Below are 15323 nucleotides of genomic sequence, written 5' to 3' on the forward strand. Positions count from 1 at the left end.
TCAGTTTTTTTTTTGTGAGTGAGATGAATTAATGCATATATTTATTTTAGAACTACAGTAACATCTTCTGATTTCTCTCAACATGGGGACAGGAGAGCTGTCAATCAATAAATTGGGGAACAAAAGTAACTTGCGTTACTTATTTGAAAAAGTAACTTGGATATTCTCTTGTAAATTAAAAAGGAATGCGTTACTTTACTAGTTACTTGAAAAAAGTAATCTGATTACGTAACTCGCGTTACTTGTAATGCGTTACCCCCAACACTGCTCACTGATATGACTAAAAGCATGTTTTTATTTGAAAAGCAGTAAATCATGGTCATATTGTACTAGGCAAGGCAATTTTATAAACACACTCTCATAATTTTGCATGGAATGCTAATCACTGGTGTTTTGAGGAATCTACAGAGGAGGCCATTGCTATGGTGCAAAAGCTGGGTCTGCTGAGGAGGATTGGAGTGTCATGATTCACATTACAAACTGACAGCTGCTGAATTATAGCTCCAGATGTGCCTAAAACATTTCAAAGACTCCACGCTTTACCCCCAACACTGTTGTTACATCTGAATCTGTAGGGGTCAGTAAGATTTTTTTAAATTCGAAGAATACTTTTATTCAACAAGGACACATTGCTAAAAATCACAGTAAAGACATTTATAATGTTACAAAATGTATATTTCAAATAAACGCTGTTTTTTTTTACTTTCTATTCATCATAGAATCTTAAAAATGTATCACAGTTTCCACAAAAATATGAAGAAGCACAACAGTTTTCAACATGTTTCTTGAGCAGCAAATCAGAATATATGAATGATTTCTGAAGGATCATGTTTTTTTTTTTACCCTATTTCTTTCATTCCCTTACAGAGTGACATTATATACTGAATTCCTCCCGATGAAATCCAGAGGGATATCTATAATCCTGTTAGGGGTAATTCAGATGACTGTTTATTCAACTATTACGTTTTTCAATATGCAATTATATTATACATTTTACTGAGATAGTTGTTTGGTGTTGTAACTGACTGAAGCAATGTATATTAGGTTAAATATAGCACAAACATGCCTTTATAAAATTCTCTCACAATGAGAATTATTGAAGTCTACAGTATCCTTAATTATCTTATGACATGTTGCTGTCCTTATAATGAGTCTTGATAATAATGAATTATAAATTAATCAATCTTCTGTGCTAATAGGTGTTCTGGGCCTTGGGTGCTGTGTTTGAAGTGTTACTGGCTATGGTGGTCATGCCCACATTAGGCTGGAAATGGCTGCTAGCTTTCTCCACCCTTCCTCTTGTTGTCTTTGCTGCCTCCTGCTGTGTATGTATGGCTGTAACAATGTTTAAACTGTTACTAGACACAAGGCTCATGTCCAGGTGCCTTAATATACTGCTGTTTCTATTGTTTGGTTGTGAATTGTGTGTATTTGTCATGTAGTGGTTACCAGAGAGTGCTAGATTTGATGTACTGAGAGGCAGAGAAGACAAGGCCCTGGACACTTTGAAATATATAGCAGCAGCTAATGGGAGCTCTGTGCCTACTGGAAGACTTATAGCCAACACACAGGTATGTGGGGCTAACAGTCCTACATCTTTTCTCAAAATCTCCTACTCGCACATTATTGAAGAATTTCAAATTTGGGGGTTTTATGTTTATTTTGTAAAGTAGAGTTGCCATTGATTTGTGTTTGTGTTTTAGACTGAGCGTGGGAGAATTAGAGATCTTTTTATTCCAGAATACCGCAAAACAACACTTTTGGTCTGGGTTATCTGGTATGCAGATTGTTAAAAATGTCAAATCCTTCCATATAAAACTTTTTTTTTAAATGTAAAACTAAAAAAATCACCTATGTTTGTTTTACACACACAGGTTTTGTAATGCTTTTTCATATTATGGTCTTGTGCTGCTGACCACTGAACTCTTCCAAGCTGGATCTGCGTGTAGTGGTGAGTGGTTTGTAAAGCAGTTTTTGTGACCAAGTCAGCATGGGAGGCGGACGCACTAACAAGGAGGCTAAAGACTGCAGCCTCTAGCGTCAGCTGCTGACCACTGAACTCTTCCCAGCGGAGTGTGCGTGACCTGCACAGTGGTTAGTTACTGACCTCCTTTACACAAGCTCATCATAAAATGTGCACAAACTTGATTTTAACACACTTTTGTGTTTAACTGGGACTACGACCACAAATCTAAACTACACAAAAAAAAGTTTGGGGTCGGTAAGATTTTGTATGTTTTTGAAAGAAGTCTCTTATACTCACCAATGCTGAATTTATTTGATGGAAAATACAGTAAAAACCGTAATATTGTGAAATGTTATTACAATTTGAAATAAAATTATTTTTTAAATATATTTTAGTAATATAAATTATAATAAGTTAATATATTAATTTATTCCTGTGATTTCAAAACTGATTTTTCAGCAGTAATTACTCTAATAATTCTAATATGCTGAATTAATGTTCAAGAAACATTTCTTACTAAAGTGCCAAAAACTGTTGCTTAATATTTTTGTGGAAACGGTGATTGATATATATGTATATACACAGTGGTGTGAAAAAGTGTTGGCCCCCTTCCTGATTTCTTATTTTTATGCATGTTTGTCACACTTTAATGTTTCAGATCATCAAACAAATTTAAATATTAGTATAAAATAGAAAATTAAAAACAGTCTTTACTGTCACTTTTGATTACTGACCCCAAACTTTTGAAGAGTATTGTAAAATTTTATGTACTCACCATAGAAAGCAATATCTTTAATTTCTCATACATTTTAAACAGGTTAAGCACAATGTGTTGTGAATTGTAGTAAAAATGTGTCTAATTCCAGCTACTGATAACTCAAATATGGAACCTCAGTGCAGTTTGGAGTGCAATTATCTGACTTTTCATGATTATGTGGACCTTCTGTGGACCACCTTAGCAGAATTTCCAGGTGACATGAAGTCATTCTCTCCTCTCATGTTGCTGTTTTTAGTTAATCAACCTAAATGCAAACATTGTTATATGAGCTACATATAAACTAATAGACAACTGTGTGATTTGTGTCTTGATGTCAGAACAGGTATTCTGGGCACCCTGTGGATGATTGATCGAATTGGCCGGAAAAAAAGCATGGCAATTTGTTTTTTATTGTTCTCTGTCTATTTTGCCACTGTATGCCTGTACACAAAGGTAAATTCATAGTCATCAAAAAAAACCTGTACAGATTCTAATAAGGATGCAAAAATAAACGTTGTAATTGCAAAAGTAAGAAAAAGAAGTGCCTAAATTATTTTTAAGCCACTGTAAATGACATAATATGTTTATGTTTTACTTTACAATTTCCAGGACAGTTCTCACAGTCTTTATTTTCATTGCTCGAGCCTGTATAACAGGGGGCTGGCAGGTTGCATATGTTTATACACCTGAGGTGAGGCTTTCTTGCAAAGCGGCTTATTGTGCTTCAGTCAATCCCAGTAGAATTTTCATTTAAAATGCGATTTCCTTTTTTCTTGTCTTGGCCTCCTCAGGTTTTCCCCACAGCAACCAGAGCTATTGGTATTGGTACAGGCAGCGGGATGGCTCGTGTTGGAGCTCTCATCACACCATTTATTGCTCAGGTAAAGCATTCCTTCGGTTTCATAAGAAAATTAAGGTGTATTGATGCTTTCCTGTATGTGTGTTTGTGTCTGTATCCCTTCAGGTCCTTCTGAAGTCATCGGTTTACCTGACTCTCTCTGTGTATTTAATATGTTGCTTGCTGGGCACAGTGGCATCCTTGGTATTGCCCATGGAAACAACAGGGCGGAGCCTCCAGGAATCAACGCAAAGCACCATGGAACAAAAAAACATGGAAAGGCCGCATGGCTCTGAGACAGCCAAGTCCTCCAGCAACACGTGTCCTTAACAGCACATGGAAAACTGAATCTGTGAGATCTTCGGATTAATAGTGGAGAAGGCCATAATGTATAATCATGCCATACCTGTATATACCGAATGTTATGTAAATGCATTCTAAAGTACATTTTTAAATAAATAGTTAATTTCTTTGTATATATTATGCACATAAACTATTGTAATTAATTTTACATTAAGCTGTTTATGATGCCAAGAACTTGTCAAACTATTTTGTTGGGTCTTTCAGTTACGCAAGTATCGATTTCTCTCCTTTTTTGATGTTTTTCCAATGAACTCTACATGCACGCATACTGTCTGTTTTTCTCCTAAAATCTCAGTGCTACCCAAGCGCCTTACTGGCCCGATAGCAAACTATGGTAGTATCAAATGCTTTCTGACATATTTCTAATAACTGTCAATCACAACAAATGATATTTTCAACAAATTACTATATAACTATAGTAAAACAAAGTTTTAACGAGTTCGAGAGGCTCTAAATATGTTTAGCATAAAAGTGGATTGTATCAACATTGCTTTGCCCTGTTGTGTGACATTTCCTCAAGATTTAATTTTATGCTTCATTTTCTCACAATTTCCCAAATGCCAATAGACTGCAGTTGTGACAGCAGTCATGAGTCACGATTTGCTACTTGCTGATTGACTGCAGGGGGAGGGACATTCTTGCTCTAGAGAGAATTTGATTGGACAAATGTTTGTAGTGCAAGATGAGTCATCAATATTTTGTATTTAATTTTTCTAGGAAGAGACAAAATGAGCATACTATAGAATAAACCCACATTAATTGGAACGAATTAAAAATGTGTATATCAACTACGTTTAAAAATTGTCAACAACAGCTAACACACACACGTGGGCTTGGGTAACACGTTTGTTTGTTTGTTTGTTTAGTTTTCTCATGGAGTATTTAACCAGGGGTTGAATTTGCATTACAAAACACACACACTCAGCTCCATTTTTGGTTGCTGAACCATACAAATTTGTCGTCGTCACAGGGAGGAAGGAAAAATCTAGCGATCAAGCCACATCATAAGGGCTCAAGTAGTATGTGGATGATTGGGTGTTGAGTCTGCATAGGATGCACTGTTGTCAGGGAGAAGTGCAAGTCACCTTCACGCGGTTGGCCCACAAGCCCATATCTAACGCAGACGATCACAGAACTACACCAACCACGGACGGAAACAAGGTCCATAATGTCTGGCCACTAAATCAACGGTCCAGCCGGGAAGATAGAGCACAGACCGTTGTTTATTGGCATCGCTGGCGTGAATGAGAATTTGCCGAATCGCTGAGTTGGATGACAAAGCCGATGATGGTTTTATCGCTCCGCCAAATAGATTTAATGCGCCTCTGAATGCATTAACCCCGTCACTGTCGGGTGCTGAACGGGATATCTCGGCGTGTCCTATTCGGACCGGAGCGCCTGTGAGGTTTCCCTGAACCCTTTGCAGCGTTTGCAGCCATGGCTCTGGTGACTCTGCAGCGCTCCCCTACACCCAGCGCCGCATCCTCAGCCAGCACCAACGCGGGGGAGGTGAGTGAAGGCTGACCGGCGGGGGAAATGCTGTGTAAAAATGTGATAAAAATGTAAAAAATGTGTAAATGACGCTTAAACAGCTAATATTAACAGGGCCTGTGGCTCGGGGATCATTTCTCCTTTCTAATGACGTGCAAATCTGATACTGTAAGAAGTCACCGAGTTCAGCCTGCTGTGTAGACGAGCGCACGCTGAAGTTTTCATATTAGCGATGAGGAGGCTGTTTTTTCAGGCAGTGTGTATGAGAGAGCGCGAGTGATGATGGGGATTAACTGGACTTGCCCAAACAAAACAAAACATGCCAGTGCTGAATTATGGTTCTGTTGTTGAAATGTTCAAATATATTTGTGTATGTGGTTGAAATATGTGATAATTATTTTCCTTTAGTGGATGTAGGTGCATGGTGCAATTATTATTTCACTGTTTATCCTACCCTACATTCAATAACAGTAGCCTATCTTATTTGTGTGTGTTGAGGATAAAGTGGTCATAAATCGACTGCCTTGTATATTTAACGCAGTATCAATTCAGCCATACCACAAATGTGCTTACACCGGTTTCTTAGTAATATGATAGACTTATGACCAATTGAGCGTTTGGCCGTTCTCACTATGTACGATTCGTGAACGAACCTCATTATTTGTACAACGAGTCGAATCTTTTCAAAGAATCGGTTGAACTGATTCATAAAACCTGCCTTAAATTGATTACGAAACGGACTGAATCTGTCAGAATGGTTATCGAGTAAACGCCTCATAAAACCGAGAAATCTCTGTTCGGGCATGTGCTCATTGATAATGAGCTGAAAGTTATGTAAAATTAAGTGCATCTATATTATGAATGATATAGCTAAAAGTTAGGTTACTTTATTTATGAAGTTAGTTGAAATGTGAAAAATTAAACATATTGGAATGTTTACGGTTTTATGAGGGGTTTATAATCAGCACACATACGATACGGAGTGGGTTAGATAATATTTCTTTAAACTCATGCAAAAACGTTTTTAGAGAAAAGGGGTAAATTAATTTTCATACTGTTTAATATGAATGCAAATTCTATGTATTTTCTAAATGACTTTGTTAGCTAAATCATGACTTCACCTGACTGAACTGGGGCACATCAAATTACAATAAACATCCTTAAATGCCGTGCTTGTCAGGGACCACGATTCCATGACCTAATACAGTGGTTCTCAAACCTGTCCTGGAGTACCCCCAGCCCTGCACATTTTGTGTGTCTCCCTCATCTATCACACCTGATTCAACTCATCGCCTCATTAGTAGAGACTGCAAGACCTGAAGTGGGTGTGTCAGATATAGGGAGACATACAAAATGTGCAGTGCTGGGGATACTTCATGGAGAGGTTTAAGAACCACTGACCTAAGAGAATAGCTGAATCATTTTTTTTAACCGGTTCTTTGAAACGAACTGATCTAAAGAACCGAGTCTTCCCTTCACTACTCTCAGTATACTCACTGCAATGATGTCATTGAATAGATACTCTGCCTGGTGACCAATCATGGGACCCAGAATATTGTCATGTCTACCTCCCCCCCCCCTGTTTTGTTTTGCTTAAGCATAAAATGTTTCTGCTTACCATTTAAAGAATTCCGTTTTGAGCTTACATTTCTGGATCTGTCTCATGAAACAGTCTGGTGTTAATGGCTTTGTATCTCTAAACCATAATTAGAGACATCCAGAATTGATTGATATATGCAAAGTAATTTCATACAGTATACAGTTTCTACCAGGGCCCTTTGTAATTCCACTTCTGCTGTTTTATTTGTCAGGATTTAGGCAGTGATGATGATCGAAAGGCAAACATAAGGTCAGTGCTATTTTTATTCATCTTATTTAATCCATTCATCCTTTATTAACTATGATAAAAATCTTAATTTTGGAGTGTCTTCATAATTGTGTGCGTGTGGCCTATTTCAGCCTGAGTGAAAGTTTCTTCATGGTAAAAGGGGCAGCTCTGTTTTTACAGCAAGGCAGCAGTGCACAAGGGCCCAGAACACCCACCCATCATAAAAATGCAGGTAATCCACAACAAGGTCATAACCATGATCAATTTTGTGTGTGTGAAGAATTTGAAGAAATTAAATAATTAAGTATTCAAGGAAATAAATAAAAAGTATTTTGCATCACTAGATATTACTGTCAGTTGTTTAAAATTTCTGTCGTAAAACAGTTGTCAAATATTAAATGTTTGGCTGCTTTCATCTTCACACTTTTTCACAGTTAAAAGTGAAGTTTTTGGTTTCTGTGAACAGCTAAGCCTTTCTTTTTAAATTGATTAGCCATCTCAGTCATTTAGTCATTGATCAATGCTGTTAGAACGTTGAGGAAAAACACCTTGAAAATGTCTTTTTGTCATGGTAACAACAAACAGAACAGTGTGTAATGGAGTGCAGCAGAAGAGCATCAAGAATATCAAATATTGGTGTGAGCAATTTGGCCATTTCTAATTATTGGGGGAAACTTCCCCACCTCAATGTCTTCTGGTGGTTACTGCCCTGAACCACAACAATAAAAGTGGATTTTCCATTAACAACTGCTACACTGTTATGTTATTGTTGATGAAAATAGTAGTTTATTGTCCATAAAATAATCTGATTTTTGTTCTTTAATTGTCGTTGTTGTTAAAGGGGATCTACCACAGCATCTACAAGTAATGATAAACACCCTCCGTGCTGAGGATAGAATTAAACTAGTAAGTTAAGTACATTGTGTCTAGTACAATGTAGGAATGGCTACTGCTCACAATGTGCATACACCAATGTACACTGTCTCCATCAACAGGTTGTTAGGTTAGAAAGCGGTTGGACAGACCATGTGCGGTACATGATGGTTGTCTACACAAATGGGCGTCAGGACACTGAAGAAAACATACTGCTTGGGATGGATTTTACAGATAAGGACAGGTAGGAATCCGATTGTGCTAACTTACAGCCCTGTATGCATTCAGTTTATTCTTTATCCCACACTTATTGGTAGACACAAATGTTTGTTTGTTTGTTGTAGTAAAAGTTGCTCTATTGGGATGACTCTTCCACTTTGGAGTGATACCAAAATTCACTTGGATGGAGATGGGTAAATATCTTAATTCACTTCCTGTAAGGCAAAGGTTAAATCCTACTTTCGGGCTTAAGGTGTCTTGTCTTTAATTAATTTTCCTGACCCATTTTTACTTTGTTTCAGTAAATGTTTTTTTTTTTTTTTCTCAGTTAATTGATTGCTTACACATGCCATACATAGAAATACACTGGATTTGTTATCTGTCAGCCTGTCTATGTTTGGTCACATTTAAAATCAATTTATATGTGTGTACAGAGAATGACCTCTACAGGTTCGGTACGAAATAACATGTTATGATCTCCGTGCATGTGACCTGGGGGCTATTGACAGACGCATTATTTAGAGAGAATTTTCCACTGGTTTGTGGTGTAAAGTTGTTCCACTGACCAACCCGGGAAAGTAACATTGTGCTGCTGCCTGCTTATGCATTTCTGTTGAATCGCAAATTATGTCATAGCTCATAATTTACATGCCTGAACTCCTCTCTTTCACCCGCAGAGGTTTCAGTGTGAGCACAGCCGGAAGACTATATGTTTTTAAGCCTGTGTCAGTCCAGGCCATGTGGTACGTTAACTATTACATATCCTCTTATGGTGCATTTATAATGTGCTTTTTTTTCTGGTGATATTTTAATAGTGTGTTCTCACACACTTCATAAATCGTTTATGTTTGATTTGATGTATATTGCAGGTCTGCCCTCCAGGTGTTGCACAAAGCATGTGAGGTATCCCGCAGATACAACTATTTCCCAGGAGGGATGGCCCTTACATGGGTTGGCTATTATGAGAGCTGCATATCCTCAGAGCAGAGTTGTATCAATGAGTGGAATGCTGTGACAGATCTGGAGAACACACGGCCTGACTCACCAGTCATGTTTTCTGATCAGTGAGTTCATATGTCAGCAGATAGTAAAAGTACTGATAAACTGATTATAGTGAAATAAGATTGAGTACTCTGATATGGTACTAAAATTTTATTTTGGGGGCTTATTATGGGACTGAAACCCTAAATTATTTTGTTTATATTAACATTGTTTTTCATGTCATGCACAGGCCAACAGAGAGAGAGAGAACGGAGTGTTTAATCAAAGCCAAACTCCGAAACATAATGATGTTTCAGGACCTGGAAAATATTACTTCTAAGGAGGTATATGTAATGAGGCTTTTGTGCCATGGTTTACATGAATGCATCAGCCATGGCAGGAGCATTAAACTGAATCCTTTCACTTCTGTAGATCCGAAATGAACTGGAACAACATATGAGCTGCAACCTGAGGGAGTATAAAGAGTTTATTGACAATGAGATGCTCCTTATCCTGGGCCAGATGGACAAGGCTACACTCATATTTGATCATCTGTACCTGGTAAAGCTTCCTTCAAGATTTCTCTGCCATCCATGTTTGATTCTTGTTTGCTTACCTAAAAAGAGATGCACATAGTGTTAGTTCACTGATAGGGCTGGGGGGGGGGAACCTGCATGCATGCACTAATGCATTGCCCAGCTTTCTCAAACGATTTTGGATTAATCCACAAAAAATCATTAATCCTTCTGGTTATTGAAAACAGCAAAACATTACAGATAAGTTTACAAATGGTAAGAAGGGCCAATTTGCAGCATTTGCACTATGTAAAAAACACACACGCAGGAGTCTGCAGATAAGATTAACTATAGAGATCAAAAAGGCTGGATAACAATTTTTTTTATTATTTTACTTAATTTTATATTTTATTTAAAAACATTTTTAATGCAGTATTTAATGACCTAATTCATAATTGTAGTACACTTGCTCTAAACTTGATCATTCTTAGTCGCATCCACTGAAAACAAGATCCCATTAAGTTTACAACAAAATGACATGGTTATCGACAGGAGCTTTAAGACTCTGAAACAAATAAAGCTATGGTTGTTGTACATCTCATTAATTGCAGGGCTCAGAATGGAATGCATCCAACTTGGAGGAGCTTCAAGACTCTGGGTTAGTGCTGCTATACATCGACCGACTGTGCATTGAGTTAAAATCATATGTGTATTTAACACAAGTCAGCAGTCTAACATCTGTTTATTTTTATGCAGGGTTGGGTATATCCTCAATGTCACAAAAGAGATTGACAACTTTTTCCCAGGTACCTTTTGTTATTGTAATGTCCGAGTTTATGATGATGAGACTACTGATCTGCTGGCACACTGGAACGAAACCTACAACTTCATAGTTAAAGCCAAGTGAGTTACTTTTCATGTTTAGAAAGATACTAGAAACGTGTGTTGTTGTTCCTGTCATGTGCTGTTTCACTCAGTAAAGCTGTATTGTACCCATATGTTTTGACAAAAGATTTTTTTGACATGGGTGCCCTGTATGTCTTTCATATAGGAAAAACAACTCTAAATGCCTTGTACATTGCAAGATGGGAGTGAGTCGCTCAGCATCCACCGTCATTGCTTATGCTATGAAGGAGTATGGATGGTCGCTTGAGAAGGCGTACAGTTTTGTCAAACAGAAGAGGAATATAGCACAACCCAATCCAGCTTTTATGAAACAACTTGCTGAGTACGAGGGGATTTTAGATGCCAGGTGGGAAATACCAAGATAATTAGACGCGTTCTTTTTGACATTATATATAGCATTCTTCTTTCATTTGCATTCACATTTATATTTATTCATTTAGCATACACAGTTTATTCAGAGCATCTTACTTTTTCATTTGTACATTTCTTAATCATTGTGAATGTCACTGTGAATAATGTGAAAAGACCAGCTTTAGAACAGCATGAATTTCCAGGTTTATGCTGGTTTGGTGCTAGCGAAGCTGGTCCACTAGCATAGTCTTTCTAGTGAAAATTAACTGAACAACAAAGACTTGGTGGGGACATAAACATCAAAAACTCAACTGTTTCTTGTGACCACATAGTCTAAAGCAGGGGGTGTCCTGCAGAGTTTAGCTCCAACTTGCCTCAACACACCTGCCTGGTATTTTCCACTATGCCTAGTAAGAGCTTGATTAGCTGCTTCAGGTGTGTTTAATTAGGGTTGAAGTTAAACTTTGCTGGACACTGGCCCTCCAGGACCAAGTTTGGACAGCCCTGGTCTAAAGGGACCAAACCTATATTTTTTTTGTCAGTTTTCTTTGACTGTATTTTCTTTTTTTCACACTTTTTTCAAGAGGTGACTGCTACCTTTGTTTCCTGTCATTGTAGCAAGCAGAGACACAACAAACTCTGGCAACCTGATGGTGACGAGTATTCGCTTGAGGGCCTCCAGGCTTCAGCTGCCAGTGTTGACCAGACTCCTCAATTTTCGTCACTGCACCCCTATCAAGAACAGACCGCTTGGGGCCATGGTGGAGCAAGTGCTTCCCCCTGCTGCGGAGAGGAGCCGACAGACCATCTCAATTACAACTACTACTTCAGGCGACTATCAGACACCGCTCTGGACAGTGAACCCTCCACGCCAGTTCGAGGTCCTCCACTTTTAGGCATGGAACGAGTCTTTATTGAGATTGAGGATGTAGAGAGGGATGCGTTGTTGGATGATGAAGGTTTCCCCATGGCCCACCTGGCCCTTCCCGGGGAGGGCACAGCAGCCCAGACCTGTGGCCGACTGGAGCCTATAGAGGACATGCGCTTGAGGCTGGAGTTTAGCACGGTGGAGGAGGAGGATGAGGAGGAAGCACAAAAGGAGGAGGCGGAGATGGCCGCCTTAGCTCGTGGTGAGGAGACGCCGAGGGAAGACGAGAGCCTGGCTAACTCGAACCGCTTTAACAACGAGAACGCCAACAACAGCAACAGGCTGGCTGGGAAACGCAGCTGCCCTTCTGGCTTTGACGTGAGTATGACGTCTTAGCTGTAGCGGCAGCTCTCCTGGCTTGTATGCAAGCTTATAGCTCAAAGAGCTCTTTTCTGTGAATCCATCCTAAACGCTTTACATTCTCTAAAGCATCCCGTACTCTTACACCTTTAAAAAACCTAACCATGCATTCTCCCTGCCTGTGTGTATTCATCGGTTTAGGACAGTGCTAGCATTGGAAACCCCTACAAAGTGAAGCCCTCATATCAGTCGTGCCGAGACTGCCTGCGCCTGCCCAGTGGCCGCCGCTGCGAACGTCGCACCCATCGCCTTAACCTGCCACGTCACACTGGCCTGCCCAGTTTGTCCATCCAGGCCCCCAGAGGACACAAATTCAGTCCCGTCTCCGCCAATAAGGTGCCTCCTCCTGCCCCTCTGCATCACATGAGCAGCGGGCACTGCCAGTGCATTCGTTGCTTCGGTCGAGCCAACTCGGACACTTACAACAAGCAACTGAGCTGCGAAGACCTTTCTCAGGATTTGCGTCATTCCTTGGAGACTGAGGACAAAATGGAAGGGGAGGACGAGGGGAGCAAGGAATGCTCCAGTAGTCCTACGACAGAGCTCACTCTCCTGAGGCTCAGTCTGGGTGGTGAGAGGCCTACGGCGGAGCTCAGTCAGGGGGCCCCACTGGAGACGCAGCTGGTGCGCCATAGACTGGAGCAACTGTCCAGTCTTCAGTCGGAACAGATGGACTTGAGCATAGAGGACACTGCCACAGAGGACATGGAAGTGGATGACGGGAACGTCCCCAACTTGCACCCTGGTTCCAGTGAACTCCAGCAAACGCTCGCACTGGGCTTGGCCCTGACACGCAGCTCCAGCAGCGACAGTCTGCAGAGAATTCGCAGAGGCCAGCCGGCCTTGGTACGCCAGCGAGCTCGAGAGATCGAGACCCGTGTGCGGCTCACCGGATTGACCATGTCCTCACAACTCAAAAGGTCTAATTCGCTGGCCAAGCTAGGTGACTTGGCCATCTCCACAGAGGACCTCATGCTTTCCACCACAGTCTCCATTGACTATGACGACCAAGAGCCTGCTCTTTGCATGCAATCCTCTTCCTCCCCCAAGCTCTCTTTAACTCCAACTGTGTTGCAGAGTTTGAAAAGCTGACTCCAAGATGTCAGAACTGCTTTCTCAGTGAATGGGACCGATCCAGTCCTACAGCCGTCGAGAGCAACCATGGAGGCCGATGCTGCAAGACACCTCATGAGAACAATCAGACCAGGCTTGGACATCCTTCCAGCAGCCCTTTACATAACTGCACTGCATTCTTCATGTGTCTGTCTGTGCTTTAATTAAGATATATATATATATCTATATACATATTAAAGCATGCTCTGGCTTGGACCTTCATTAATGGCTTTGTTGATACTGCTTTTATTTGTCTTGCTAAAGGAAGCCCTACCTGTTAAGGTTTTAATATACATGTGGCCCATCTATAGGTGGCATAATCAGACCTTTTTAAATTAGCAATGATTTTCCTCAAATATTTTGTTCAAATATTTGTTTGATCTCCATAATATAAACTTTCTTTAACTTTAAAACCCAATTTTTGTGCCCTTTGTTTGATATTCCAACAACATCAATGACATTTTGCCTCCCAGTTTGTTCATCAGCAAATGTATGTGCTACTGCAAATGAACCAATCGTGCAGTTGTGATGATTTGATAGCAAAAAGTGACCATTTGTCTGATTTAGATAATCGTTACGAACCATAAAGGTGCACATAAATGTGAAAATTAGAAAGGTGTTATGGAGTAACTAATCAAACCACTTGTTATGTCCTAATGATAATAGAAATTCTGGTTACACTTTACTTGAAGGGGTGTGCATAAGACTGACATGACACCTTCATAATCATGACATGACACATGTCATGAATATGAAGGTTTTTTATGCATGTTTATGACTACTGTCATTAAGTGTCATTCGCTCAGTTATGTAATTTTTAATGCAAAGATGACATTGTCTGAGATGTCTGTTATGGGCTATGGTTAGGGGTAGGGTTAGGTCAAATAATGTCATATTTACATTAAAAATGACATAACTGAGCGAATGACACTTAATGACAGTTGTCATAAACAAGCATAAAACCTCCTTCATATTCATGACATGTGTCATGTCATGATTATGAAGGTGTCATGTCAGTCTTATGCACACCACTTCAAGTAAAGTGTTACCGCACGTCTCACCCCCTTCCTTTGATACACGGCTAAAAGAAGTGTTTACTTGAAGTGTTTTACTTGCATTAAACTGTCACTCACTGGTTCGTTAAAGACCTTTGACAAGGTGTGGCGCCCCTTTTTAGATTATCTGCTGGCTAACTGTCTTGATACTTAAGCTGAGCATTAATATATAAACATACAATTTTTATTTATGTTTTTTAAACAAAGCATTATATAGTTTTTATTATTATTATAAAAAAATTTTTTTTTTTTTTTTTTCTTCATTCATTCATCTCATTTAATCATGTTTTAATGCTACTAGTAACCTGGGTTACACAATGGTTTGCAGTCCACAACAGGATGCTGATGGAGATGGAAAGTATATGATCGCCAGCCACATACACAGATGACCCTTCTGGCTGCCATGGATGCAGCGTGTGATGACATCACAGCAGATGCCTGCAGAGGCTGGATAAGACACTCTAAAAGATTCTTTCCACGCTGCATCGCAAGAGAAGATATTCGTTGTGATGTGGATGAGAATTTGTGGCCCAACAGACCGGAACGTCAGGAGGTGTAGGAAGACTGCACTGTAATTCCTACAGCACTGCATGTACAGTTTTCCCTAAGGAGATTGTCCTATGTTCACATTTCTACTTTTGTTTTTTTTTCTTTGTGCTATGCAGTGCTGTCTTTTCCTTTCTGTATCGCAATGACATGGTCTGTCAACAAATTACAGTACAAACAGTAAAAGCATAAATGTGAATCTTGTCCAGTCTCTTGCAATCAAACTCCCACAT

The 15323-nt window shown here is 39.6% G+C and overlaps 1 protein-coding gene and 1 pseudogene across 1 annotated transcript; both read left to right on the forward strand.

Annotated features, from left to right (window-relative positions):
* LOC107740974 (synaptic vesicle 2-related protein-like) overlaps positions 1-4112 on the forward strand; it is a 7036-nt pseudogene extending 2924 nt beyond the window's left edge.
* A 666-nt stretch (positions 4113-4778) lies between these two features.
* Positions 4779-14154, forward strand: LOC107740951 (protein phosphatase Slingshot homolog 1-like). The gene is made up of 15 exons (XM_016553519.1): positions 4779-5433; positions 7227-7264; positions 7375-7475; positions 8085-8149; positions 8239-8360; positions 8461-8529; positions 9013-9078; positions 9205-9399; positions 9567-9660; positions 9749-9877; positions 10443-10489; positions 10588-10734; positions 10883-11083; positions 11707-12334; positions 12518-14154. Exons 1-15 carry the CDS (start codon positions 5362-5364, stop codon positions 13466-13468), a joined length of 2925 nt encoding a protein of 974 aa, XP_016409005.1. The 5' UTR covers positions 4779-5361; the 3' UTR covers positions 13469-14154.
* The last annotated feature ends 1169 nt before the right edge of the window (positions 14155-15323 follow it).

The sequence above is a fragment of the Sinocyclocheilus rhinocerous genome, unplaced genomic scaffold (genome assembly GCF_001515625.1).
Source record: "Sinocyclocheilus rhinocerous isolate Xijiao unplaced genomic scaffold, SAMN03320098_v1.1 scaffold346, whole genome shotgun sequence".
Taxonomy (NCBI): domain Eukaryota; kingdom Metazoa; phylum Chordata; class Actinopteri; order Cypriniformes; family Cyprinidae; genus Sinocyclocheilus; species Sinocyclocheilus rhinocerous.

Excerpts from the sequence above, each read along its gene's own strand:
- LOC107740951 (XM_016553519.1), top strand. The coding sequence starts at position 5,362 with ATGGCTCTGGTGACTCTGCAGCGCTCCCCTACACCCAGCGCCGCATCC. Across the intron at positions 10,735-10,882 it reads AACTTCATAGTTAAAGCCAA|GAAAAACAACTCTAAATGCC; the intron begins GTGAGTTACTTT and ends TCTTTCATATAG. Across the intron at positions 12,335-12,517 it reads GCTGCCCTTCTGGCTTTGAC|GACAGTGCTAGCATTGGAAA; the intron begins GTGAGTATGACG and ends TCATCGGTTTAG.